This window comes from Salvelinus fontinalis, chromosome 18, assembly GCF_029448725.1.
Source record: "Salvelinus fontinalis isolate EN_2023a chromosome 18, ASM2944872v1, whole genome shotgun sequence".
Lineage (NCBI taxonomy): Eukaryota > Metazoa > Chordata > Actinopteri > Salmoniformes > Salmonidae > Salvelinus > Salvelinus fontinalis.
The window spans coordinates 34922304-34949807 of record NC_074682.1 but is presented as its reverse complement, the minus strand read 5'-3'; the positions used below and the strand labels follow the sequence as shown (position 1 = coordinate 34949807).

At 45.1% G+C, this 27504-nt stretch overlaps 1 protein-coding gene and 1 long non-coding RNA gene across 3 annotated transcripts in view; one reads left to right on the top strand and one right to left on the bottom strand.

The window, feature by feature from the left end:
* LOC129815388 (carboxy-terminal domain RNA polymerase II polypeptide A small phosphatase 2-like) overlaps window positions 1–4941 on the bottom strand; it is a 34406-nt gene extending 29465 nt beyond the window's left edge. The window contains exon 1 of one of the 2 annotated variants that reach the window (XM_055869165.1): window positions 4392–4941. In XM_055869165.1, coding sequence (XP_055725140.1) covers window positions 4392–4452 — 61 coding nt within the window. In that variant the 5' untranslated portion in view covers window positions 4453–4941. The remainder of the gene's footprint in view (window positions 1–4391) is intronic. The other variant, XM_055869164.1, reaches the window with a different exon arrangement.
* Window positions 4942–11897: 6956 nt separating this feature from the next.
* LOC129815387 (uncharacterized) lies at window positions 11898–18345 on the top strand. The gene is made up of 2 exons (XR_008753420.1): window positions 11898–12054; window positions 17294–18345. It is a non-coding gene; the product is annotated as an uncharacterized LOC129815387 (long non-coding RNA).
* Window positions 18346–27504: the final 9159 nt, after the last annotated feature.

The window sequence follows — 27504 nt, the reverse complement described above, 5'->3', positions numbered from 1 at the left end:
TTTCACGGTAGAGGTCTGCGTGGGACTGATTTGTCCATTCTGCTATCGCTGGGCCTGCAGCTTTTCATACCGTACCCTCCCGCACCTGCTGGCTTTCTGTCCGACTCCCACCTTCTACCGCAAGAACTGGTCCTTAACCAAACCGCTGTCCCGCAATTTTATTTTAAGCTTATGTGAGGCAGCTCACTTGCCAGGCAATTTTGCACCCTATATGCAATATCAAAATGCCCAAAAATAACCTAGGAAATAGGTTAAAATACCAGAGATTCTCACGCGGCCCAATATTAGGCTATCGAATCAATATTTATTGAAAATGAAAAGATGCAAAGCTCGCTCACCATGATAGCCTGTGCGCTCATTACACCTTTTCTTTTAAAATGATCAAATGTTTTGACTGCAACTCAACTCACGTTGGTTGAGCACCCTCCCCCTCTTTCCATTATCAATATTTATTTACAGAAACTGTAGTTAACTATAGTCTAATCCTATTTAAGTTAATGTCCTTGGAAAGATACTTACCACATGATTATCCGTCCATGCATTGGCACTAGGAAGTCTACTTTATTTCAATGAGACCACACATACACTAAGCGCACTTGATTTTGCATGCCCAACTAGAAGAGGAGAGATAGGCTTCTGAACTTGAAGCAGCGAATTCTGAGTGTGGGAATAATGCGGCAAAGATGTGCTTTTCATACAATAGATTGGCCTAAGCTAAACGCATACAAAGCAGAAAGACGACCATTTCACAAAAATATTCTCATCCCAAAGTTGTCTGAAGACTCCCTGCTCCCACCCGCAGCATGACAAATGCCGACTGCGCAGCAAAGACCTCCGCCGGGTCCTGCGGAAATGCAGCCCGTTAATTTCACGAACATCTTTTGACTGAAATAAGTTATAACGTTTTTCCTTTGCTTTTGTCATTCGAATCTTTTGCGACACGAAAAAGAACATAGCAGATTCCAAATTAGAGCTTTGTAACTACTTTTTGATGTATGGATTGTCAGGGATTGGTCCAAATGAATGTTGCAACACCCCTTTCTATGACGAGTTCTAGCTTGCTAGCTGTGTGGGAGTGCCTGACGCCATTCGCTTAGGCAACGAGTCGGGCGAGAAGCAGCGTGGCATTGGCTGTGTTGTGCCAGCTGCGAATTTTGTGATTGATGATTTTATTCTTTCAATTAAAAACTAGCAGAATTCAGTGGCCACAGCCCTACAATTGATAAGAACATAGCCATACTAACCAAAAATAGAACCAACACTTTACAGGTTGGGTTTATATGTTTCTTGAGCTGAAATAAAATATAAGCTTTTTGCGCATATGGAAAATGTATATTTCTCTCATATTTTTTTACTAATTTGTTTACATCCCTTTTTAGAGAGCATTTCTCCTTTACCAAGATTATCCATCCACCTGACAGGTGTGGCATATCAAGAAGCAGATTAAATAGCATAATCATTACACAGGTGCACCTTGTGCTGGGGACAATCAAAGACAATAAAATGTGCAGTTTTGTCAGACAACCCAATGTCACAGATGTCTCAAGTTTTCAGGGAGCGTGCAGTTGGCATGCTGACTGCAGGAATGTCCACCAGAGCTGTTGACAGAGAATTGAATGTTCATTTCTCTATGTCAGTATGTTCAACCGGCCTCACAACCGCAGACAATGTGTAACCAACGCCAGCCCAGGACCTCCACATCAGGCTTCTTCACCCTCCAGCATAGTCTATCACCAGCCACCCAGACAGCTGATGAAACTGTGGGTTTGCACAACCGAATAATTTCTGCACAAAAGTCTCAGGGAAGTGCATTTGCATGCTCACCAGGGTCTTGACCTGACTGCAGTTCAGAGTCATAACCAACTTCAGTGGGCAAATGCTCACCTTCGATGGCCACTGGCACACTGAAGAAGTGTGCTCTTCACAGATGAAACCCGGTTTCAACTGCACCAGGCAGATGTGGGGACAAGAGGTTTGCTGATGTCAACGTTGTGAACAGAGGGCCCCGTGGTGGTGGGGTAATAATATGGGCAGGCATAAGCTACAGACAAGGAACACAATTGCATTTTATCGATGGCAATTTGAATGTAGATACCGCGACGAGCTCCTGAGGCCCACTGTCATGCCATTCATCCACCGCAATCACCTCTCATGTTTCAGTATGATAATGCATGAAATCATGTCGCAATGATCTGTACACAATTCCTGGAAGCTGAAAATGTCCCAGTTCTTCCATAGCCTGCATACTCACCAGACATGTCTCATGATTGAGCAAGTTTGGGATGCTCTGGATTGACGTGTACGACAGCGTGTTCCAGTTCCTGCCAATATCCAGCAACTTCGCACAGCCATTGAAGAGGAATGGGACAACATTCCACAGGCCATAATCAACAGCCTGATCAACTCTATGCGAAGGAGAAGTGTCATGCTGCATGAGGCAAATGAAACACCAGATACTGACGGGTTTTCTGATACAAGTATTAAGTAGTAGAAAAAAGTAGCAGAAAAAGTGACCAACAGATGCATTTTGGTATTCCCAATCATGTGAATTCCATAGATTAGCGCCGAATGAATTTATTTCAATTGATTGATTTCCTTAAATGAACTGTAACTCAATAAAAATATTTTTTAAATGGTTGCGTTTTTTTCTTCAGTGTAAATACTAGTGAATTGAAATTGTGTCCCATCTATCCTTCTCTGCAGCTGGCTAGCAGGCAGCTCACTGTCTCTTCTGAGCCCAGGCTAATTATTTGCTCAAAATGGGGCAGTTCATCTTATCACCAGAGTAACGCATTAAAACCAAAAATAACATTACAATGTAACTCAACTCAGTTGTAGGTTTACCTTAGAAGTAAGCTGTAATTAGACTAGTAGCCTTCTATGTTACAGTTTAGACTTAGTGAGAAGTGTGTGTATGTGTGTGTGGTAATGCTGAAAAGTCTGTTGTGTGTATGCAGGTGGCACAGGGTTGGGTGTATTATTTGGAACTTTAGGCCTAATCAGTTAAGCTACTGAATACAGCCGAACAGTTACTAATTGGTCAAAATAATAATTTTTGTTCATTATTACTTAATCCCAATTGGATGTACTCTGTTACCACCCCGTGCGAAACATCAATATGTTAACAATATGACCACCTTAATTTAAATGAGTGAGCTTAACATGCTGTATTTTTCAAATTCCGTACAAACGAATTACCATATTAACTCATTTGCATAAAATTCGTATAAAAAATTGTATTCCTACAAACTCAGTTTTGCATGAAGATATGTTAATAATATGACCACCCTAGCTTAAATTAGTCATAAATTACTGTAATACCACATTTTAATTGAATAAATGTTACTTTAACTTGGATCATCTCTGTGTTCTACATCAGGCCTGAAAATGTTATAATAATATAACCACCCTATCTTGAGACACTGAACAAAATGTGTTGAATTTAAGAATCCAGACAGGTGATTAGGTGCCATTATTGACAAGGGATTAACATTGACCTTTTCCAATAACATGAAAATAAGATCTCAGCAATGGTAAATCCTATCATCAAGAAATAGTGTTCTATGTTATAAGAAGCTTCTCTATAAAACATGGAATAGAAAGTAGAACACCAGAGGCAAAGTTTTATTTTGTCCCCTAACACCCTAATAAAAAGGAGTCTACTTTGAGAGATATTTGCATGACAGTCCATGAATGAAGATTGTAGTTACATCCATGCCAAAATAAAATTATTTATACAAACTGATATGACAAATTGCAAACAAAAGTATGCAATCTGTGACTGACTGGATAAATAAAACGATCAGGCGCATTCCAGACATTACAGTACTTCCAGACGGTCAACAATTGTGTTTCACAGCTTTTCAATTATACAAATATTTAAAATCTATGGAGTGTCTGGCTGACAATATAGGCTAGAATCGATGGTTTGCATAATATTAGCCAACAAGACAGTTGTTGGTAAGTTTGCGGTTAAAAACAAACAAAAAACTATTCAGATGTTCCCTATCCCTGACTGATGTTATCGTCTGCGCATAAATAGCAAACTCGCTACGTTCTATTATTTGACTCGCGCGCTGAATGTAAAATGGACACCCACACAGTGGCAAATCTGATTCAGTACATCCAGCAGTTGTGATATCTCTAGGCTATAACCCAAATGTCCGAAACACATTCAACAAGAACCTAAATAAAATGTTGTTCACATGACAAAACCAACTCAAACCTGTCCTTACATTAATTAATTAGACTGGCGTGTAGCTATTAGCATGCTACTAGCCTAGTAGCAGACACTTGCTTGCTAGCTACCAGTTGACTAGCTAGTGTCCGAGTCAGCTTCAACAAGATTATATTTAAGTGATCACACTGCGCCAATAAACCCGAGGATTTACCTGTCTTGGACGGCAGTTGACTATCTTCTTTCTGCACTTGAGTGATAATAGAACTTTCCATCTAACAAATGCACAGCCCCTCAAAGTCCAATTCGTTCCCCCAATTCGCAGGTAGCTACTTTCAACATTCAGCTAGCTGGTTAGCAATTGCGCTTACCAACCCGTTGGTATCCTAAAATATTTAGATAAAAACGTTTTTTCTCGTGGCAATTGCAGCTAGCTGCCGCTATCTTTCCACGTTCAAGCTACCCAATTTGTCTCAAGCATTTAACACGAAGTATATTATTGTAACGCCAAGGTCCCCTCTGACAGCTAGCTAACACTAGGCAAGTCCTCGCTATTGCTCCAACATGGAGAATCCAGAATAAAAAAGCAAAACAACCGAGGGAAAATGGTAGGGCCCGGTTTCAAGTTCCCCTTACTACTGATAAACAACCCTGATGACCATAATCTCCAATAAGAAAACGGAAAATATATTGGTCAAATAATTTATTATCTTGGTCCAAAGTAAGAATAGGTGTGTCTGATTAATAATGGATTCTTTTCGTTTATCGAATGCTTTGTTTTTTCTCTTCTGGGGATTTCAAGGGCGCCTTGAAACTGCTCGTCGTCGCGGATTGGATCTCATATAAGTGGGAGTACCACAGGCATTCTTCTCAACCCGCTTCGTCCTGAGCGCATTCCTGTGTGGTTAGTGCTATCTAGAATCCATTGGAACGTCCCTACTCTAAACCACCCTTACCATTTTAAATTCAACATTGGACGTCCCAAGGATCCCGAATAGCAACGATTTCCTGTGTTCGCTCATAGCCTCATCAAATATACTGTATTATCGATATAGCATGCAAAACTTGTTTAATATCGTAAACTTATTTATTTAATTGCATATTTACACGCTGAATATTATTCCAAATGCTACTTATTTATTTTACAGTAAATTTATGTATATGACGTAGTAGACCTATGTGGTTGAAGCCTATAGGCCTATTGACAAAATGATCACCAACTATCTGCAGCTACGGAGAACAAAGGAATAAATTACTTCCATGTGAAACATTTGAACTGAAGACTATAAAGGCATGATACTTTTTCGTTTTGACCATGTGCATAAACAATCTTTTGATTACAAACCACATTTTAGATTTATCATAAAACCTCAAATTAGCTACCTCTTTACATGTCAGTCATTTAGAAGACAAGCGACTTACAGGAGTAATTAGGGTTAAGTGCCTTGCTCAAGGGCACATCAACAGATGTTTCAACTAGTCGGCTCGGGCATTCAAAACAGCGACCTTTCGGTTACTAGCCCAATGCTCTTAACCGCTACTCTACCTGCTGGCCGTTAAGAATCCTAAATCATAATTGAATCATTCAAACCGGGAGAGGCACGGATCACCAATGACCAGTAATTAAAAATTATCATCAGTCATAACAGTAAAATAAATCAAAGCCTTTGCTGATGCATTCAGAAGACCAAATGTATTTGATCAATTTCTTATCAACTAGTTATCTTGCCTTTGATTGATGGCCTATATCATATTTTCAAACTAGAGCATGATTGTGGTAATGCGAGTATATAGTATATTATAACACTTTATTTGAAAATATCTGCAATTAAACTGATTATAAACATTATGTACATTATTATGTAATCTTACATGCTGACCAGACCGGACAAGTCGCGTGCGCGAGCGTCGCAAAATAAATTTTGAAATCCATGTTATTCGTTTATTGCACCAACACTGCTCGCGTGCGCCAACGAGAGTCTGCGACGCCAAGGGCTAAAATAGAAGTCATTCCTATTTCTGACGCAGATCGCGCTACAAGTCCTGCCTCTCCCATCTCCTCATTGGTTTATAGAAGCAGGTACCCACGTGCCATCTCCTCATTGGTTATACCGACGTGGGTGATTGAAAGACGAACTGTTTTGCCAGTAGTCGTGGTAATACAATGAAAGTTTAGATGCGATCACCATATAAGTTAAACGATGAAAAAGCCTGGAAGGAGGAGAGATGACTAGAAACGATTCGGTTGGCCGTTTTATGTGTGGATTAATTGTCGGAGTAGAGGTCCTTGTGCATTTCAGGTAAAATAACAACTAAATGTTTATATCCCAGGACAAATTAGCTAGCAACAGCAAGCTAGCTAAATAGGACAAATTAACGTTAGATAGCAAGTGCAAGCTAACTAGCTAAATTGCCATACATGTTTAATGCTTTTCGACCTGTCCCCAAATTAATGTCATTGGTTCAGAGTTTGTTTTGATATTTTAACCTGCGTGTTGTGATCGCGTTTGGTGTGGGGGGGCAAAATAAATGCACGATAGCGCACAATGGCGCACGCGCACAGCCGGTTTGGGTTCTGTGTTAGGTACATTATTATAAATGAGTGTTTGAATTTGACATGAATAACTATTTAAAAAAAGTAAATACAGTGCCTTTCGGAAAGTATTCAGACCCCTGGACTTTTTCCAATTTTTTTACAGTTACAGCCTTATTCTAAAATGGATTAAATAAATAAAAATCCTCAATCTACACACAATACCCCATAATGACAAAGCGAAAACAGGTTGTTAGAAATGTTAGCAAATGTATTAAAAATAAAAAAAAACAGACACCTTATTTACATAGGTATTTAGACACTTTGCTATGAGACTAGAAGTTGAGCTCAGGTACACCCTGTTTCCATTGATCATCCTTGAGATGTTTCTACAACCTGATTGGTGTCCACCTGTGGACATGATTTGGAAATGCACACACCTGTCTCTATAAGGTTCCACAGTTGACAGTGCATGTCAGAGCAAAAACCAACCCATGAGGTCAAAGGTATTGTCCGTAGAGCTCCAAGACAGGATTGTGTCAAGGCACAGATCTGGGGAAGGGTACGAAAACATTTCTGCAGCATTGAACGTCCATTCTTAAATGGAAGAAGTTTGGGACCATCAAGACTCCTCCTAGAGCTGGCCGCCCGGCCAAACTGAGTAATCGGGGGAGAAGGGCCTTGGTCAGGGAGATGACCAAGAACCCGATGGCTACTCTTGACAGAGCTCTAGAGTTCCTCTGTGGAGATGAGAGAATCTTCCAGAAGAACAACCGTCTCTGAAACACTCCACCAATCAGGCCTTTGTGGTCGAGTGGCCAGACGGAAGCCAGTCTTCAGTAAAAGGCACATGACAGTCCGCTTGGAGTTTGCCAAACGGTACTTAAAGACTCTCAGACCATGAGAAACAAGATTCTCTGGTCTGATGAAACTAAGATGTAACTCTTTGGCCTGAATGCCAAGCGTCACATCTGGAGGAAACCTGGCACCATCCCTACGGTGAAGCACAGTGGTGGCAGCATCATGCTGTGGGGATGTTTTTCAGTGGCAGGGACTTGGGAGACTAGTCAGGATCGAGGGAAAGATGAACAGAGCAAAGTACAGAGAATCTTGATGAAAACCTGCTCCAGAGCGCTCAGGACCTCAGACTGGGGCGAAGGTTCACCTTTCAACAGGAAAAAGACCTTAAGCACACAGCCAAGACAACGCAGGAGCAGCTTCCTACAGATCCTCTTGTGGTATTATGTATGCATGTAATAAGACCTCAAAGTCCAATATAATAACATGTCCTGGCTACTCTGTAGCTCATCATATAAGACGCTTCTAGCCCCTTCATATTAATGGTATCTGTTGCTTTTATACATGTCTTGCTACTCGAAAGTCGTCTTTATTCTCGCTCAAAAAACTCCCGTGGCTTATTTTTCAAATGGTCATGCTTCGTTTCTAAATGTCTGCGCAAGAGTGAAGGTTTCCCGCGAGAGAGTAATGGTTAATGTGATTGGATGTTAATTATTTGACTAGGCTACCTATATTTGACATTGTGTTGTTATTTCGCTGAACACTAGATTATTTTATTTTATTTTTGGCAGTGAAACGAGGCTACTCAGGTGAGAGAGAAAAAACTCACTTGTTGAAAAATAGAAATATACTGTTGGAAAATGTGAAGATTTTTTTTTTAATAAAAAAAATAAAAAATGAATCACATTTTTATTTGGCGTACCCTCGACGGCATTACACGTACCAGTTTGTTAATACCTGGTCTGGAGGATTAAGAAATGTAGAATATCTGTTATATTGGCAATCACAGAATCTTTGCAACACCACCTGCAAAACAATGCAATACCAGGCAGAAATTAAATTAATCTATAATGATTTTAGCATATGGGTCTGTTGGATTGTTTTTTAAACTAATTGTCCTAAGAGATGAAGATATTAAAAGTGTTCACCAGCTGACAAAACACAGCTGGAAAATAAATGTATCAAATTAAAACAGAAAACAACATGCATAACAGAAATGTCAGGAATAAGTTTAAACAAACAAGAAGTAAAGAACACAGGAAGTGTGGGTTTTTATAAGATAAAAAGCTAATGAAAAAACAGCAGTGTGAATAGGCTGCAGATAAGAGCTATACATTAATTTTATGAATTTCATTGTGATATACAAACAAAATACATTGCAGCGAATGATAAATAGGCCAACATGTCTATAGTTGACACCAGGATGGAAGATGTTTTCTATATGTTGTTTCATCATGGCCTCTGAGGAATAATGTAATGGACTAAACTTTCACATGTAATGTCTCACTCTCTGACAACATACTCTTCCAACAACCTGTGCCTGATCAGCAATACAGTGTGCTGTGCATTGTGCGAGGTACGGCTTGGCCTTGCACTATAGATTAGCCTATACATTGACCTATAGGGAGAGATACTGAAGAGAGCACACGTGCAGGCAGGAATGAGGTAACAGGGAAACAGAAGGTTGTGATACTGGATGCCCATTGGTTGAATGTGAGGAATTTATGGAAAACCTATGCAGAGGTCACGTGAACCTCAGGGTCTGGCAGGAATGAGGGGGCTGGAGAAAAGGAGACAGGATAAGCAGAGAACACCAGAACTCACAAGGGTGGGGCAGGCTGACACACATAGCGAAGATAACTAAAACAGTGGTGTAAAAATACTACACAAAGCTGTGGCAGGATGGACACATATGTGCAGTTGGCATATCAGGGTAATCGGCCACTGTACTCCATGCTTCCATTTATCTCTCAACCACATCGTAGACCACAAGCTGAACTCATTTAAGACAAGAAGTGAAGGCACCTCCTGTACCACGTGATTTGCAGGAAGATGCTTGTTCCCCCTCCTCCTTCCTATCTTGCCCTGAGGTGGCCTCAGCCATAGGGCTCTGTTTCCAGGAAAAGGGTCCTAGAAGGAAAACTGTGACGCCTGGGCTGAGCGAAACAGGGGGATATGAGAGAGGGAACGAGATAGAGAATGTGAGAGTGAGGAGAGAGACAGACCACAAGAGAGGTGTAGTGAAAAGAGGTGATGAAACAAAAGAAGCAAACCAAATTGCCCAAATGGAGAGAAGGAAATAAAAGGCGCGAAAACCCTCCCAACTTACATAACTCCCAAAACAATCTCACTGCCCAGCAGTGCAGACTGCTCACTTTGGGATAATTGGCATTTCATTGAAACAAACCCTCTGTAAAGTACACAAGTCGCTGTACCTGTAAAATGGTATAGAGTAGGTATTCCCCCAGGGGTACGTGCAATGCCGTCGGCGGTACGCCAAATAAAAACGTGATTCTCATTTGAAAAAATATATAAACTCAGCAAAAAAAGAAACGTCCCTTTTCTGGACCCTGTCTTTCAAAGATAATTCGTAAAAATCCAAATAACTTCACAGATCTTCATTGTAAAGGGTTTAAAAACTGTTTCCCATGCTTGTTCAATGAACCACAAACAATTAATGAACATGCACCTGTGGAACGGTCGTTAAGACACTAACAGCTTACAGACGGTAGGCAATTAAGGTCACAGTTATGAAAACGTAGGACACTAAAGAGACCCTTCTACTGACTCTGAAAAACACCAAAAGAAAGATGCCCAGGGTCCCTGATCATCTGCGTGAATGTGCCTTAGGCATGCTGTAAGGAGGCATGACGACTGCAGATGTGGCCAGGACAATAAATTGCAATGTCCGTACTGTGAGACGCCTAAGACAGCGCTACAGGGAGACAGGACGGACAGCTGACCGTCCTCGCAGTGGCAGACCACGTTTTACAACACCTGCACAGGATCGGTACATCCGAACATCACACCTGCGGGACAGGTACAGGATGGCAACAACAATGGCCCGAGTTACACCAGGAATGCACAATCCCTCCATCAGTGCTCAGACTGTCTGCAATAGGCTGAGAGAGGCTGGACTGAGGGCTTGTAGGCCTGTTGTAAGGCAGGTCCTCACCAGACATCACCGGCAACAACGTCGCATACGGGCATAAACCCACTGTCACTGGACGAGACAGGACTGGCAAAAAGTGCTCTTCACTGACGAGTCACAGTTTTGTCTCACCAGAGGTGATGGTCGGATTCGCGTTTATCGTCAAAGGAATGAGCGTTACACAGAGGCCTGTACTCTGGAGCAGGATCGATTTGGATTTGGAGGTGGAGAGTCTGTCATGGTCTGGGGCGGAGTGTCACACCATCATTGGACTGAGCTTGTTGTCATTGCAGGCAATCTCAACGCTGTGCGTTACAGGGAAGACATCCTCCTCCCTCATGTGGTACCCTTCCTGCAGGCTCATCCTGGCATGACCCTCCAGCATGACAATGCCACCAGCCATACTGCTCGTTCTGTGCATGATTTCCTGCAAGACAGGAATGTCAGTGTTCTGCCATGGCCAACAAAGAGCCCGGATCTCAATCCCATTGAGCACGTCTGGTACCTGTTGGATCGGAGGGTGAGAGCTAGGGCCATTCCCCCCAGAAATGTCTGGGAACATGCAGATGCCTTGGTGGAAGAGTGGGGTAACATCTCACAGCAAGAACTGGCAAATCTGGTGCAGTCCATGAGGAGGAGATGCACTGCAGTACTTAATGCAGCTGGTGGCCACACCAGATACTGACTGTTACTTTTGATTTTGACCCCCCCCCTCCCCTCCTTTGTTCAGGGACACATTATTCAATTTCTGTTAGTCACATCTGTGGAACTTGTTCAGTTTATGTCTCAGTTATTGAATGTTATGTTCATACAAATATTTACATGTTAAGTTTGCTGAAAATAAACACAGTTGAGGCTTTGAGTAAGAAGTTGGAGCTCTTCTCTATCTGCATTAACAAGGACAACTCACAGGTCTTCCCATCATTGTATAATTTTGTGTGTGCAAATGAACTCAAGCTTACAGACAATGTCAAATGTGATATAGCAAAACACCTGAGTGAGTTGGGTGCGCAATTCGCAGGTACTTTCCCAAAACAGATGACACAAACAACTGGATTCGTTTTCCCTTTCCCTCCAGTCCTTTTCCCTCCAGTCCACTTACCGATATCTGAATAAGAGAGCCTCATCGAAATTGCAACAAGCGGTTCTGTTAAAATAGAATTTAATCAGAAGTCACTGCCAGATTTCTGGATGGGGCTGCGCTCAGCGTATCCTGCCTTGGCAAATTGGCTGTTAAGACACTGATGCCTTTTGCAACCACATACCTATGTGAGAGTGGATTCTCAGCCCTCACTAGCATGAAAACTAAATACAGGCACAGATTGTGTGTAGGAAAAAAAAGACATTGCAGAGTTATGTGCATCCTTTCAAGCACACCCTTCTCATTAACCTGTGGTGAGTTTTTCACAATTTTGATGTACAAATAAGGTTTTATATGTAATATGGCTAAATAAAGTACAAAAATATTGATTGTGCCCTGGTCCTATAAAAACTCTTTGTCGCTTCCCACGAGCCGGGTTGTGACAAAAACTCACACTCATTACGTTTAATAAATGTATCGTATAGTGTGTGTGTCTGCGCCACAAATAAACGTTTTGGTGCTTCTCTCCCACAACTCCGCTCAATAGTTGGCGTGGAACCCCGTATTACCGGCATATTCAACAGCGTTTAAGAAATATATTACCTTCAACAGTGTTATCTTGTGATCAAGCCATCAATGTTTTGTGTATATTGGTGTCGTAAAAATGTTAGCTAACGGGTTAGCAAGTAGCATGTTTGACATTTCTGTGGAAATACTTCCGGTTTAAAAAAATAAAATGAGTTGCTCGTCAACTTTTGGTTGCGTAGCCTGGTGCGCCCTCATGTGGACTCTTAAAAAAAAAAATGGTACTTCACCAACATCTTCAGTGTTTTAACCAAATAATCTCTCAATTTGTTTTACAGATTAATTTTATGTTGTGAGAAAGTAGATACCAGTTTAATAGTAAAATATAAATTAATATGAAAGATGTACATCAAATAAAACTTACATTTTATTAATGTGCATTGACAAACAATGAAAGCACTGTTGGAGTTTGTGTTGCAGACATGCACTTGGAAAGTAAAGGAAGCAATACACAAGATGGGTTGAATAAACACACACATATTATACACTGCTCAAAAAAATAAAGGGAACACTTAAACAACACAATGTAACTCCAAGTCAATCACACTTATGTGAAATCAAACTGTCCACTTAGGAAGCAACACTGATTGACAATAAATTTCACATGCTGTTGTGCAAATGGAATAGACAAATGGTGGAAATTATAGGCAATTAGCAAGACACCCCCCAAAACAGGAGTGATTCTGCAGGTGGTGACCACAGACCACTTCTCAGTTCCTATGCTTCCTGGCTGATGTTTTGGTCACTTTTGAATGCTGGCGGTGCTCTCACTCTAGTGGTAGCATGAGACGGAGTCTACAACCCACACAAGTGGCTCAGGTAGTGCAGTTCATCCAGGATGGCACATCAATGCGAACTGTGGCAAAAAGGTTTGCTGTGTCTGTCAGCGTAGTGTCCAGAGCATGCAGGCGCTACCAGGAGACAGGCCAGTACATCAGGAGACATGGAGGAGGCCGTAGGAGGGCAACAACCCAGCAGCAGGACCGCTACCTCCGCCTTTGTGCAAGGAGGTGCACTGCCAGAGCCCTGCAAAATGACCTCCAGCAGGCCACAAATGTGAATGTGTCAGCATATGGTCTCACAAGGGGTCTGAGGATCTCATCTCGGTACCTAATGGCAGTCAGGCTACCTCTGGCGAGCACATGGAGGGCTGTGCGGCCCCACAAAGAAATGCCACCCCACACCATGACTGACCCATCGCCAAACCGGTCATGCTGGAGGATGTTGCAGGCAGCAGAACGTTCTCCACGGCGTCTCCAGACTCTGTCACGTCTGTCACATGTGCTCAGTGTGAACCTGCTTTCATCTGTGAAGAGCACAGGGCGCCAGTAGCGAATTTGCCAATCTTGGTGTTCTCTGGCAAATGCCAAATGTCCTGCACGGTGTTGGGCTGTAAGCACAACCCCCACCTGTGGACGTCGGGCCCTCATACCACCCTCATGGAGTCTGTTTCTGACCGTTTGAGCAGACACATGCACATTTGTGGAGTGGAGTTTAGACCAAAAAGCTCTATTTTTGCCTCATCAGACCACATGACCTTCTCCCATTCCTCCTCTGGATCATCCAGATGGTCATTGGCAAACTTCAGACGGGCCTGGACATGCGCTGGCTTGAGCAGGGGGACCTTGCGTGCGCTGCAGGATTCTCATCCATGGCAGCGTAGTGTGTTACTAATGGTTTTCTTTGAGACTGGTGCCAGCTCTCTTCAGGTCATTGACCAGGTCCTGCCGTGTAGTTCTGGGCTGATCCGTCACCTTCCTCATGATCATTGATGCCCCACGAGGTGAGATCTTGCATGGAGCCCCAGACCGAGGGTGATTGACCATCATCTTGAACTTCTTCCATTTTCTAATAATTGCGCCAACAGTTGTTGCCTTCTCACCAAGCTGCTTGCCTATTGTCCTGTAGCCCATCCCAGCCTTGTGCAGGTCTACAATTTTATCCCTGATGTTCTTATACAGCTCTCTGGTCTTGGCCATTGTGGAGAGGTTGGAGTCTGTTTGATTGAGCGTGTGGACAGGTGTCTTTTATACAGGTAACGAGTTCAAACAGGTGCAGTTAATACAGGTAATGAGTGGAGAACAGGAGGGCTTTTTAAAGAAAAACTAACAGGTCTGTGAGAGCCGGAATTCTTACTGGTTGGTAGGTTATCAAATACTTATGTCATGCAATAAAATGCAAATTAATTACTTAAAAATCATACAATGTGATTTTCTGGATTTTTGTTTTAGATTCCTTCTCTCACAGTTGAAGTGTACTAATGATAAGAATTACAGACCTCTACATGCTTTGTAAGTAGGAAAACCTGCAAAATTGGCAGTGTATCAAATACTTGTTCTCCCCACTGTACATTGTAACATTTGACCAAATACGTCCTCTATGTAGCTGTTGTAAGATGACATATAGCCTACAGTGAAAGGTGTCGAAAAGTTAATGGTTCAAACAGTGGCGATTTTAGCATGGTCGTCTTGCTGGGGCAATTAAAAAAAAATTTTTTAGATGCATGCCAGCAAAGCCACTACTCAACACTAAACAATACATTAATTGGACTATAACGGTGACAAACTGTGCCCACAAACTGTTAGGGCCTACATAATGCTGTCAACAGCAGTCAACACCTTACCTCTATTACACCTGGCTATCACCAGAGCCTCGTCTGGCAGCAAAACAGTTAATTGAGCCTCATATACTGCCTATTAAAAAAACATAGTTGATATGGCTGACTTGCTTAAACAAATGTGGCTTCCACTGACAATTGAGACGTACAAACTATGGCACAAGGGGACGACGATGGGATAAGAGGCCATCTGTAATTTCGATTAAGACATTAATGAGCGAGCTACGATGGACATAGTCAATATAACAATTTTTTCAGCACTTTTGAAATGTACAGCAACAGAATACAGGACATGGGCCATTCTTACAGTTTTCTCCCTGTACACTAAGTCAGAACCATAGGATAAATAAAAGGGGCATAAGCAGACAATGAAAGCTCTTACAATATTCAATGATGACATTTCTCTTAAACAGGCTATAGGCTACATGTGGTTCAAAAAAACTATCGGCCTATATCGAATCTTCCATTCCTCTCAAAAATTTTAGAAAAAGCTGTTGCGCAGCAACTCACTGCCTTTCTGAAGACAAACAATGTATACGAAATGCTTCAGTCTGGTTTTAGACCCCATCATAGCACTGAGACTGCACTTGTGAAGGTGGTAAATGACCTTTTAATGGCGTCAGACCGAGGCTCTGCATCTGTCCTCGTGCTACTAGACCTTAGTGCTGCCTTTGACACCATCGATCACCACATTCTTTTGGAGAGACTGGAAACCCAAATTGGTCTACACGGACAAGTTCTGGCCTGGTTTAGATCTTACCTGTCGGAAAGATATCAGTTTGTCTCTGTGAATGGTCTGTCCTCTGACAAATCAACTGTACATTTCGGTGTTCCTCAAGGTTCCGTTTTAGGACCACTATTGTTTTCACTATATATTTTACCTCTTGGGGATGTTATTCGAAAACATAATGTTAACTTTCACTGCTATGCGGATGACACACAGCTGTACATTTCAATGAAACATGGTGAAGCCCCAAAATTGCCCTCGCTAGAAGCCTGTGTTTCAGACATAAGGAAGTGGATGGCTGAAAACTTTCTACTTTTAAACTCGGACAAAACAGAGATGCTTGTTCTAGGTCCCAAGAAACAAAGAGATCTTCTGTTAAATCTGACAATTCATCTTGATGGTTGTAAAGTCGTCTCAAATAAAACTGTGAAGGACCTCGGCGTTACTCTTGACCCTGATCTCTCTTTTGACGAACATATCAAGACTGTTTCAAGGACAGCTTTTTTCCATCTACGTAACATTGCAAAAATCAGAAATGTTCTGTCCAAAAATGATGCAGAAAAATTAATCCATGCATTTGTTACTTCTAGGTTAGACTACTGCAATGCTCTACTTTCCGGCTACCCGGATAAAGCACTAAATAAACTTCAGTTAGTGCTAAATACGGCTGCTAGAATCCTGACTAGAACCAAGAAATTTGATCATATTACTCCAGTGCTAGCTTCCCTACACTGGCTTCCTGTTAAGGCAAGGGCTGATTTCAAGGTTTTACTGTTAACCTATAAAGCGTTACATGGGCTTGCTCCTACCTATCTTTCCGAGTTGGTCCTGCCGTACATACCTACACGTACGCTACGGTCACAAGACGCAGGCCTCCTAATTGTCCCTAAAATTTCTAAGCAAACAGCTGGAGGCAGGGCTTTCTCCTATAGATCTCCATTTTTATGGAACAGTCTGACTACCCATGTGAGAGACGCAGACTCGGTCTCAACCTTTAAGTCTTTACTGAAGACTTATCTCTTCAGTAGGTCATATGATTGAGTGTAGTCTGGCCCAGGAGTGTGAAGGTGAACGGAAAGGCTCTGGAGCAACGAACCGCCCTTGCTGTCTCTCCAGGGCCGGTTCCCCTCTCTCCACTGGGATTCTCTGCCTCTAACCCTGTTACTGGGGCTGAGTCACTGGCTTGCTGGTGCTCTTTCATGCCGTCCCTAGGAGGGGTGCGTCACTTGAGTGGGTTGAGTTACTGACGTGAACTTCCTGTCTGGGTTGGCGCCCCCCCTTGGTTGTGCTGTGGTGGAGACCTTTGTGGGCTATACTCGGCCTTGTCTCAGGATTGTAAGTTGGTGGTTGAGGATATCCCTCTAGTGGTGTGGGGGCTGTGCTTTGGCAGAGTGGGTGGGGTTATATCCTTCCTGTTTGGCCCTGTCCGGGGGTTTCTTCGGATGGGGCCACAGTGTCTCCTGACCGCTCCTGTCTCAGCCTCCAGTATTTATGCTGCAGTAGTTTGTGTCGGGGGGCTAGGGTCAGTTGGTTATACCTGGAGTACTTCTCCTGTCTTATCCAGTGTCCTGTGTGAATTTAAGTATGCTCTCTCTAATTCTCTCGTTCTCTCTTTCTCTCTGAGAACCTGAGCCCTAGGACCATACGTCAGGACTACCGGGCATGCTGACACCTTGCTGTCCCCAGTCCGCCCGGCCTTGCTGCTATTCCAGTTTCAACTGTTTCTGCCTGCGGTTACGAAACCCCTACCTGTCCCAGACCTGCTGTTTTCAACTCTTAATGATCGGCTATGAAAAGCCAACTGAGATTTATTCCTGATTATTATTTGACCATGCTTGTCATTTATGAACATTTTGAAAATCTTGGCTCTCTCTAATTTTCTCCTTCTCTCTTTCTCTCGGAGGACCTGAGCCCTAGGACCATACGTCGGGACTACCGGCCGTGGTGACTCCTTGCTGCCCCCAGTCCGCCTGGCCTTGCTGCTATTCCAGTTTCAACTCTTCTGCCTGCGGTTATGGAACCCCTACCTGTCCCAGACCTGCTGTTTTCAACTCTTAATGATCGGCTATGAAAAGCCAACTGAGATTTATTCCTGATTATTATTTGACCATGCTTGTCATTTATGAACATTTTGAAAATCTTGGCTCTCTCTAATTTTCTCCTTCTCTCTTTCTTTCTCTCGGAGGACCTGGGCCCTAGGACCATGCGTCGGGACTGCCGCCCGTGGTGACTCCTTGCTGTCCCCAGTCCGCCTGGCCTTGCTGCTATTCCAGTTTCAGCTGTTCTGCCTGCGGTTATGGAACCGCCACCTGTCCCAGACCTGTTGTTTTTCAACTCTTAATGATCAGCTATGAAAAGCCAACTGAAAATTATTCATGATTATTATTTGACCATGCTTGTCACTTATGAACATTTTTGAACATCTTGGCATAGTTCTGTTATAATCTCCACCCGGCACAGCCAGAAGAGGACTGGCCACCCCTCATAGCCTGGTTCCTCTCTAGGTTTCTTCCTAGGTTTTGGCCTTTCTAGGGAGTTTTTCCTAGCCACCGTGCTTCTACACCTGCATTCTAGCTGTTTGGGGTTTTAGGCTGGGTTTCTGTACAGCACTTCGAGATATTATCTGATGTACGAAGGGCTATATAAAATAAAATTGATTGATTGATTGATCACCAAGTCAGAACAGTAGGCTAAATTACAAGGGGAAAAAGGACCAAATTATTAGGGTGAGCCACATGGGCTACTAATATCTTACTACACAACATACACTTAGTATTACTTTCTTAGCTAAAGTACACATATCTCCCTGGCATATTACATAATTTATGCAGCAGCATACAAAACATTTTTGGACTCCTCTTGTTATGCGGTGCTCACTTGAACAGGAAGATGGCGCGATGGTCCTTCGTGGGTAAATTTAGTCATCAAACTTTGTCATCAAAGTCTGACATTCTCTGGATTTAAGGTGCTTTCAAGACAACTGGGAACTTTGGGAAAAAAAACAAGGTTGAATCACGATACTAGTGATCTTCAGGTTGGAGCTCTAGAAACAGGCCCGAGTTCCAGACTTGGAATTCCAAGTTGGATGACCGTTCAAAAAGTATTTTCCCAGTCGGAGCTAGTTTTTTTCAGAGTTCCCAGTTGTCTTCAACTCACTGTAGCCTGAGATTTCCCAGTTCCGAGTTTCCAGTTGTTTTGAAAGCTGCAGAAGTCATGCTGGATGGCCAATGTTGAATGTTTATCCTTTTAAGCTTGGAAAAGAGACTCTTAAACCCAGACTGATTACTTCCTTCCCCACAAACACTCATTGTTGAATTGCGATTTCAAACTTAATGTTTATGTCCAATGAGCACCGATACCTTTTATCTACAATTTCTCTTCATATGACAAGGATTGAAAAGGATTTGCCAGTAGATTTTCGACTTGATTCATGTTGATGACTGCTAGCTTGCAAGCTAAGATTTTGAAAGTATTAGGTTGACATTTTTTTTTTTTTTTACATTTAACCTTTATTTAACCAAGCAAGTCAGTTAAGAACAAATTATTTTTTTAAATGACGGCCTACCCCAGGCCAATTGTGCACCGCCCTATGGTACTCCCAATCAGGGCCAGATGTGATACAGCTTGGATTCAAACCAGGGACTGTAGTGACCCTGGTTTGGGAGTACCAAACCAGGGTTGGTGCTTGCCAACATGGTGCTTGCCTACGGAGCTGTGAGGGGAACGGCACCTCAGTACCTTCAGGCTCTGATCAGGCCCTACACCCAAACAAGGGCACTGCGTTCATCCACCTCTGGCCTGCTCGCCTCCCTACCACTGAGGAAGTACAGTTCCCGCTCAGCCCAGTCAAAACTGTTCGCTGCTCTGGCACCCCAATGGTGGAACAAACTCCCTCACGACGCCAGGACAGCGGAGTCAATCACCACCTTCCGGAGACACCTGAAACCCCACCTCTTCAAGGAATACCTAGGATAGGATAAAGCAATCCTTCTGCCCCCCCCCCCCCCCCCCTTAAAAGATTTAGATGCACTATTGTAAAGTGGCTGTTCCACTGGATGTCATTAGGTGAATGCACCAATTTGTAAGTCGCTCTGGATAAGAGCGTCTGCTAAATGACTTAAATGTATTGTAAATGTAGTGACACCTCATGCACTGAGATGCAGTGCCTTAGACCCCTGCGCCACTCAGGAGACCAATTGAACATGATCAGTCCAATCAAGCTATAACGTGATTTGACGTCATTTTATCTGTGGCCAATGACCTTGAGCCTTCTTGGATGGGCACTTCTAATGCAACTTTATGGCAACACCCAAGGGGCTTGAATGTTTGAGCTCTCCCCGTAGATTTTGAGGTGAGGTAGTGTCCCCATGAGTGACAGAACACTGAGCCAATCACAACGCAACTAGAGAACATTACCAACCCCTACGCTCCGTATTTTCTGATGGCTGCCCCACCACCACAGAAAGCACTGAGCTAGGTTGAAAAAAATGCAACAATATGTCTGTGAAACTATATATTCACAGTATTATTAATGAATTGTGGTTTATTTGGAAGCATTTCGTAGTGTGATTGATTTTACTAATTGCATTAGTACTGTACAAAGTTAGAGGTGCGCTATTTGATAGATTCCCCAGCTCCCCCTACCTCGGGCTTTCAGTGGGGAGACCTGAGGTCAACCTACTCCCGCCCCCCTCCCCATCTCGTACTTCTGAGTGGGAGACCTTCCCAGGCAGTAGCCTGCCTAGCTCACAAACTAGAATCAGTGCGCCCACTCCAACAAGGTTAAATTGACCCACAGTCCCACATGGTGACATGATATCATTGACGTGACGTGCAAATGAGCGATAGAAAACCGATCGCGCAAATGTCACCATTACTATTGTTTTTGTGCGGGCACCCAGTGCCGCCCCCGGCAAGATGCCACCTATACCTAAATCCACCACTGCATGTAGGAGCACATCCTTGTGACGTCTATCTACACCAGCGAAGGGGGTCTCCTATATTATAAGGTACATTACAGAAACATTTTAAAAGCCCCTTGGTCAGCACACACAGTAAATAGCTTTTATTGGGAAACAGTTTCAGGATACAGATGTTGCACTGGCACATTTTTATGTAAGCAGTATTTTCCAAACTGATGGAAGATGGTGATATCATCAACTGTGGGAGCAGGTTTGGTGATTGACAAGGGTAGAAACCTGGTAGATTCATGAGACTTTAGTCCAACTTCATGTCATGCCTACGGTTCTCTTCAAAGGCCTCATGCACTCAGAGATAAAAATAAATAAACATGTAAATCATACTGGCAAATTAGAAACAAGAAAAGATCCAGCTAGAACATTACCAAAATATCACAGAGTGCATTCTGAAAGTATTCAGACCCCTTGACTTCTCCACATGTTGTTACATTACAGCCTTATTCTAAAATTTATTACATCGTTTTCCCCCATCAATCTACACACAATACCCCATAATGACAAAGCAAAAACTGATTCTTAGAAATGTTTGTAAATGTATTTCAAAATAAAACTGAAATATTACATTTACATAAGTATTCAGACCCTTTACTCAGTATTTTGTTGAAGCACCTTTGGCAGCGATGACAGCCTTGAATCTTCTTGGGTATGATGCTACAAGCTTGGCACACTTGTATTTGGGGAGTTTCTCCCATTCTTCTCTGCAGATCCTCTCAAGCTCTGTCAGGTTGGATGGGGAGCGTTGCTGCACAGCTATTTTCAGGTCGCTCCAGAGATGTTCGATAGGGTTCAGGTCCGAGCTCTTGCTGGGCCACTCAAGGACATTCAGAGACTTGTCCCGAAGCCACTCCTGCATTGTCTTGGCTGTGTGCTTAGGGTCGTTTTCCTGTTGGAAGGTGAACCTTCACCCCAGTTTGAGGTCCTGAGTGCTCTGGAGCAGGTTTTCATGAAGGATCTCTGTACTTTGCTCTGTTCATCTTTCAATCGATCTGGTCTAGTCTCCCAGTTCCTGCCACTGAAAAACATCCCCACAGCATGATGCTGCCACCACCATGCTTCCCCGTGGGGATGGTGCCAGCTTTCCTCCAGACGTGACATTTGGCATTCAGGCCAAAGAGTTGAATCTTGATTTCATCAGACCAGAGAATCTTGATTCTCATGGTCTGAGAGTCTTTAGGTGCCTTTTGGTAAACTCCAAGCGGGCTGTTATGTGCCTTTTACTGAGGAGTGGCTTCTGTCTGGCCACTCTACCATACAGGCCTGATTGGTGGAGTGCTGCAGAGATGGGATAATCTTCCAGAAGGACAAGCATCTCCACAGATAAACTCTGGAGCTCTGTCAGAGTGACCATTGGGTTCTTGGTCACCTGACAGGCCCTTCTGGACCAAGGCCCTTCTCCCCCGATTGCTCAGTTTCCATTTAATAATGATGGGTTAAGAGGGTTAAATACACAACAGGTAATTAATGGGATTGAAACCAGGTGTGTAGGAAGACAAGACAAAACCAATGGAAAATAAAAAATGGATCAATGATGGCTAGAAGACCGGTGACGTCGAGCACCGCCCGAACAAGGAGAGGCTTCGGCCTCGGCAGAAGTTGTGACAGTACCCCCCCCCCCCCCCCCCCCCCCCCCCCCCCCCAGCCAACTTTCTGGCGCAGTATTGAGCGCTGAAGGTGGACGTGGGCGGCCTTCCAGGTTTCCTCCGCGTGCCGGAACCAATTGTCCACCGCAGGAGCCTCGGTCTGACTCTGATGCCAAGGATCCAGAACCGGCTGATACCCTAATACACATTGAAAGGGAGAAAGGTTAGTGGAGGAGTGGCGGAGGGGCGGAGAGAGTTCTGGGCCATCTCTGCCCAGGGTATGAACTTCGCCCACTCCTCCTGGCAATAAGACCTCAGAAACCTACCCACATCCTGGTTAACTCTCTCCACCTGCCCATTACTCCCATAACGCCTTCCAGACCCTTGACGTGAACTGGGGACCGTGATCAGACACTATATCCTCAGGCACCCCATAGTGCCGGAAGACGTGCGTAAACAGGGCCTCCGCAGTTTGTAAAGCCGTAGGGAGACCGGGCAAAGGGAGGAGACGACAGGACTTAGAAAAACGATCCACAACGACCAGGATCGTGGTGTTACCCTGTGAAGATGGAAGATTAGTTAAGAAATCCACCGACAGGTGCGACCACGGCCGTTGTGGAACGGGTAAGGGTTGTAACTGACCTCTGGGCAGGAGCCTTGCACTGGGTGTACACTGAGCAGGAGAAAACATAAATCCTCACGTCCTTATCTAAAGTGGGCCACCAGTACCTCCCATCAAGACAGCACACCGTCCGACCTATCCCAGGATGACCAGAGGAGGGTGACGTGTGGGCCTAAATCAGTCGGTCGCGGACAGCAGACAGAACGTACAGACGCCCAGCTGGACACTGAGGGGGAGCACGTGACGCCCGCTCAATGTCCGCGTCCAGCTCCCACACTACCGGCTCCACTAAACAAGAAGCTGGGAGTATGGGAGTGGGATCCATGGACCGCTCCTCTGTGTCAAACAGCCGGGACAGTGCGTCTGCCTTAACGTTCTGGGAGCCTGGTCTGTAAGAGAGGGTAAACACAAAACGGGTGAAAAACATGGCCCACCTTGCCTGACGAGGATTCAGTCTCCTCGCCTCCCGGATGTACTCCAGATTGCGATGGTCAGTCCAGATGAGAAAAGCGTGTTTAGCCCTCTCAAGCCAATGTCTCCACGCCTTCAAGGCCCTGACGACAGCCAACAGCTCCCGGTCCCCCACATCATAGTTTCGCTCCGCCGGGCTGAGCTTCTTCGAAAAAAAGGCACAGGGGCGGAGCTTCAGTGGCGTACCCGAGCGCTGAGAGAGCACTGCTCCTATCCCAGCTTCGGATGCGTCCACCTCCACTATGAATGGCAAAGAGGGATCCGGATGAGCCAACACAGGAACCGAGGTAAACAGAGCCTTTAGGTGCCTAAAAGCCCTGTTCGCCTCAGCTGACCACTGCAAGCGCACCGGGCCCCCCTTTAGCAGTGAGGTAATGGGAGCAGCAACCTGACCAAAACCCCGGATAAACCTCCGGTAGTAGTTGGCAAACCCTAAAAATCGCTGCACCTTCTTTACCGTGGTGGGAGTCGGCCAATTACACACGGCTGCAATGCGCTCACTCTCCATCTCCACTCCTGACGTGGAAATCCGATGCCCTAGGAAGGAGACGGACTGTTGTAAGAACAGGCATTTCTCAGCCTTGACGTACAGGTCATGCTCCAACAGGCGACCAAGAACTTTGCGCATCAGGGACACATGCTCGGCACGTGTAGCGGAGCATATCAGAATGTCATCGATATACACCACTACACCCTGCACGTGCAGGTCTCTGAAAATCTCGTCTACAAATGATTGGAAGACTGATTGAGCATTCATCAACCCATACGGCATGACGAGGTATTCATAATGCCCTGAGGTGGTACTAAATGCCGTCTTCCACTCGTCTCCCTTCCGAATACGCACCAGATTGTACGCACTCCTGAGATCCAGTTTAGTGAAGAAGCGCGCCCCGTGCATTGACTCAATCGCCGTAGCAATAAGAGGTAGCATGTAACTATACCTCACCGTGATTTTATTGAGACCTCGATAATCAATGCACGGGCGCAAACCTCCATCCTTCTTCTTCACAAAAAAGAAACTCGAGGAGACGGGTGAAATGGAGGGCTGAATGTACCCCTGACGCAGGGATTCGGAGACATATGTCTCCATAGCCACCGTCTCCGCTTGCGACAGGGGATACACGTGACTCCTGGGATGTGCAGCGTCTACCAGGAGATCTATCGCACAATCCCTCCGTCGATGGGGTGGTAATTGAGTCGCCTTCTTCTTCTACAGAAGGCGAGAGCCAAATCGGCATATTCTGGGGGAATGCGCACGGTGGAGACCTGGTCTGGACTTTCCACCGTAGTAGCACCAACGGAAACCCCTAAACACCTACCTGAGCACTCTCCGACCACCCCGTTAGAGCCCTCTGTGGCCAAGAAACAGTGGGGTTATGACAAGCTAACCAGGGTAGGCCCAGCACCACAGAATACGCAGGAGAATCAATAAAGAAAAGACTAATCCTTTCCCTGTGACCCCCCTGCGTTACCATACTCAAAGGAGCGGTGGCCTCCCTGATAAACCCTGACCCTAATGGTCGACTATCTAAAGCATGAACGGGGAAAGGCATATCCACAGGAACAATGGGGATCCCTAAACTATGAGCCAGCATGTTGTCCAGCCTGATGGACAGGTCCAGCAGCTGGTCGAAGGTGAGGGTGGTGTCTCTGCAGGCCAGCTCCTGACGGACGTCCTCGCGTAGACTACAGCGGTAATGGTCGATCAGGGCCCTGTCGCTCCATCCAGCGCCGGAAGCCAGGGTCCTAAACTCCAGAGCAAACTCCTGGGTGCTCCTTATCTCCTGCCTCAGATGGTAGAGGCACTCACCCGTCGCTCTGCCTTCGGGTGGATGGTCGAATACTGTCCGGAAATGGCGGGTGAACTCCTCAAAATGATCCAACGCAGCATCCTCTTCTCCACACACAGCGCTGGCCCACTCCAGGGCTTTCCCGGTGAGGCACGAGACGAGGGCATAACTCTAGTCACGGTCCGATGGAGCTGGGTGGACCGTGGCCAGATACAAGCTTAGTTTGAGGAGGAAACCCTGGCAGCCGGCAGTATCTCCGTTGTACCCTTGTGGCAGGGATAAATTGATCCTGCTGGGTTCAGGCAGGGAAGGGGCGCTCAGGGGAGACCCTGGTTGTGCTGGTGGAGGCGCTGGAAAAACTCCCTGTGTCTCCCAGCGGTACATATTCTGGACAACGCGATCCATGGCGGCGCTCAGATTGTAAATCATCTCCGTATGTTCCATGACGTGCTCCTCCACCTCCATGGCCGGGGTACCTTCTCCTGCTGACTTCATGTTGGGTCAGAGATTCTGTCAGAGTCGTGTGCATAGGTGGCAGGGAAGTCGAAGTTTAAATGGAGTTGTTTAATGACTGTAAACAAAACATAACTCCAAAACTATGAATAAAAATAAAACAAAGTGGGTACGAGGACCCGTCGCGCACCAATACAAACAACACGAAATCTGAATAACAAACCATCTCTGACAAAGACGTGAGGGGAAACAGAGGGTTAAACAGGTAATGAATGGGATTGAAACCAGGTGTGTAGGAAGACAAGACAAAACCAATGGAAAATGAAAAATGGATCAATGATGGCTAGAAGACCGGTGACGTCGAGCGCCGAGCACAGCCCGAACAAGGAGAGGCTTCGACTTCGGCAGAAGTCGTGACACATTGCTTGATTTTTGCTCTGACATGCACTGTCAACTGTGGGACCTTTTATATAGACAGGTGTGTGCCTTTCCAAATCATGTCCAATCAATTGAATTTACCATAGGAGGACTCCAATCAAGTCATAGAAACATCTCAAGGATGATCTATGGAAACAGGATACACCCAAGCTCAATTTCGAGTCTCATAGCAAAGGGTCTGAATATTATGTAAATAAGATATTTTTTATTGAAAAAATTATACAGTTACTGTAGCGGGCTTCCTCCTTCTCCTCATCCGAAGAGGAGTAGCAAGGATTAGACCAAAATGCAGCATTGGAGTTATACATGATATTTATTAAACAAAACCGAAAACACGAAGAACCGAAACATTCCCGTGTGGCGTAACATACACAGACACTGACACAGGAGACAACCACCCACAAACAAACAGTGTGAAAACACCTACCTTAATATGGCTCTCAATCAGAGGAAATGAAAACCACCTGCCTCTAATTGAGAGCCATATCAGGTCACCCTATTAACCAACATAGAAACACATAACATAGACTACCCACCCAAACTCACGCCCTGACCGTCAAACACATACAAAATAACAGAAAACCGGTCAGGAACGTGACATAACCCCCCCTTAAGGTGCGAACTCCGGGCGCACCAGCACAAAGTCTAGGGGAGGGTCTGGGTGGGCGTCTGACCACGGTGGTGGCTCAGGCTCTGGGCGAGGTCCCCACCCCACCATAGTCAATCCCAGTTTACCTCTCCCCCTTAGAATGACCACCCTCCTATTCCACCCACTTAATTTAAAGGGTACCGTCGATATAAGGGGCAGCACCGGGATAAGGTAGGTCAGGATAGAGAGGTAGGTCAGGATAGAAGGCTTTGGCTGCTCCTGTCTGGCGGAAGGCTCTAGCGGCTCCTGTCTGGCGGAAGGCTCTAGCGGCTCCTGTCTGGCGGACGGCTCTGAAGGCTCATGGCAGACGGGCGGCTTTGCAGGCTCAGTACAGACGGGCAGTTCATGCGGCGCTTGGCAGACGGGCAGTTCAGACGGCGTTGGGCAGACGGGCAGTTCAGGCGCCGTTGGGCAGACGGCAGACTCTGGCCGGCTGAGACGCACTGTAGGCCTGGTGCGTGGTGCCGGCACTGGAGGTACCGGGCTAAAGATACGCACCTTCAGGCTAGTGCGGGGAACAACAACAGGGCACACTGGACTCTCAAAGCGTACTATAGGCCTGGTGCGTGGTACCGGCACTGGTGGTACCGGGCTGAGGGCACGCACATCAGGGCGAGTACGGGGAGAAGGATCAGTGCGTACAGGGCTCTGGAGACGCACATGAGGCTTGGTGCGGGGTGCCGGAACTGGTGGTACCGGACTGGAGACACGCACCTCAAGGCTAGTGCGGGGAGCAGGAACAGGGCACACTGAGTTCTCAAGGCGCACTATAGGACTGGTGTGTGGTACCGGGACTGGAGGCACTGGGCTGGATACACGCACCACAGGGAGAGTGCGTGGAGGAGGAACAAGG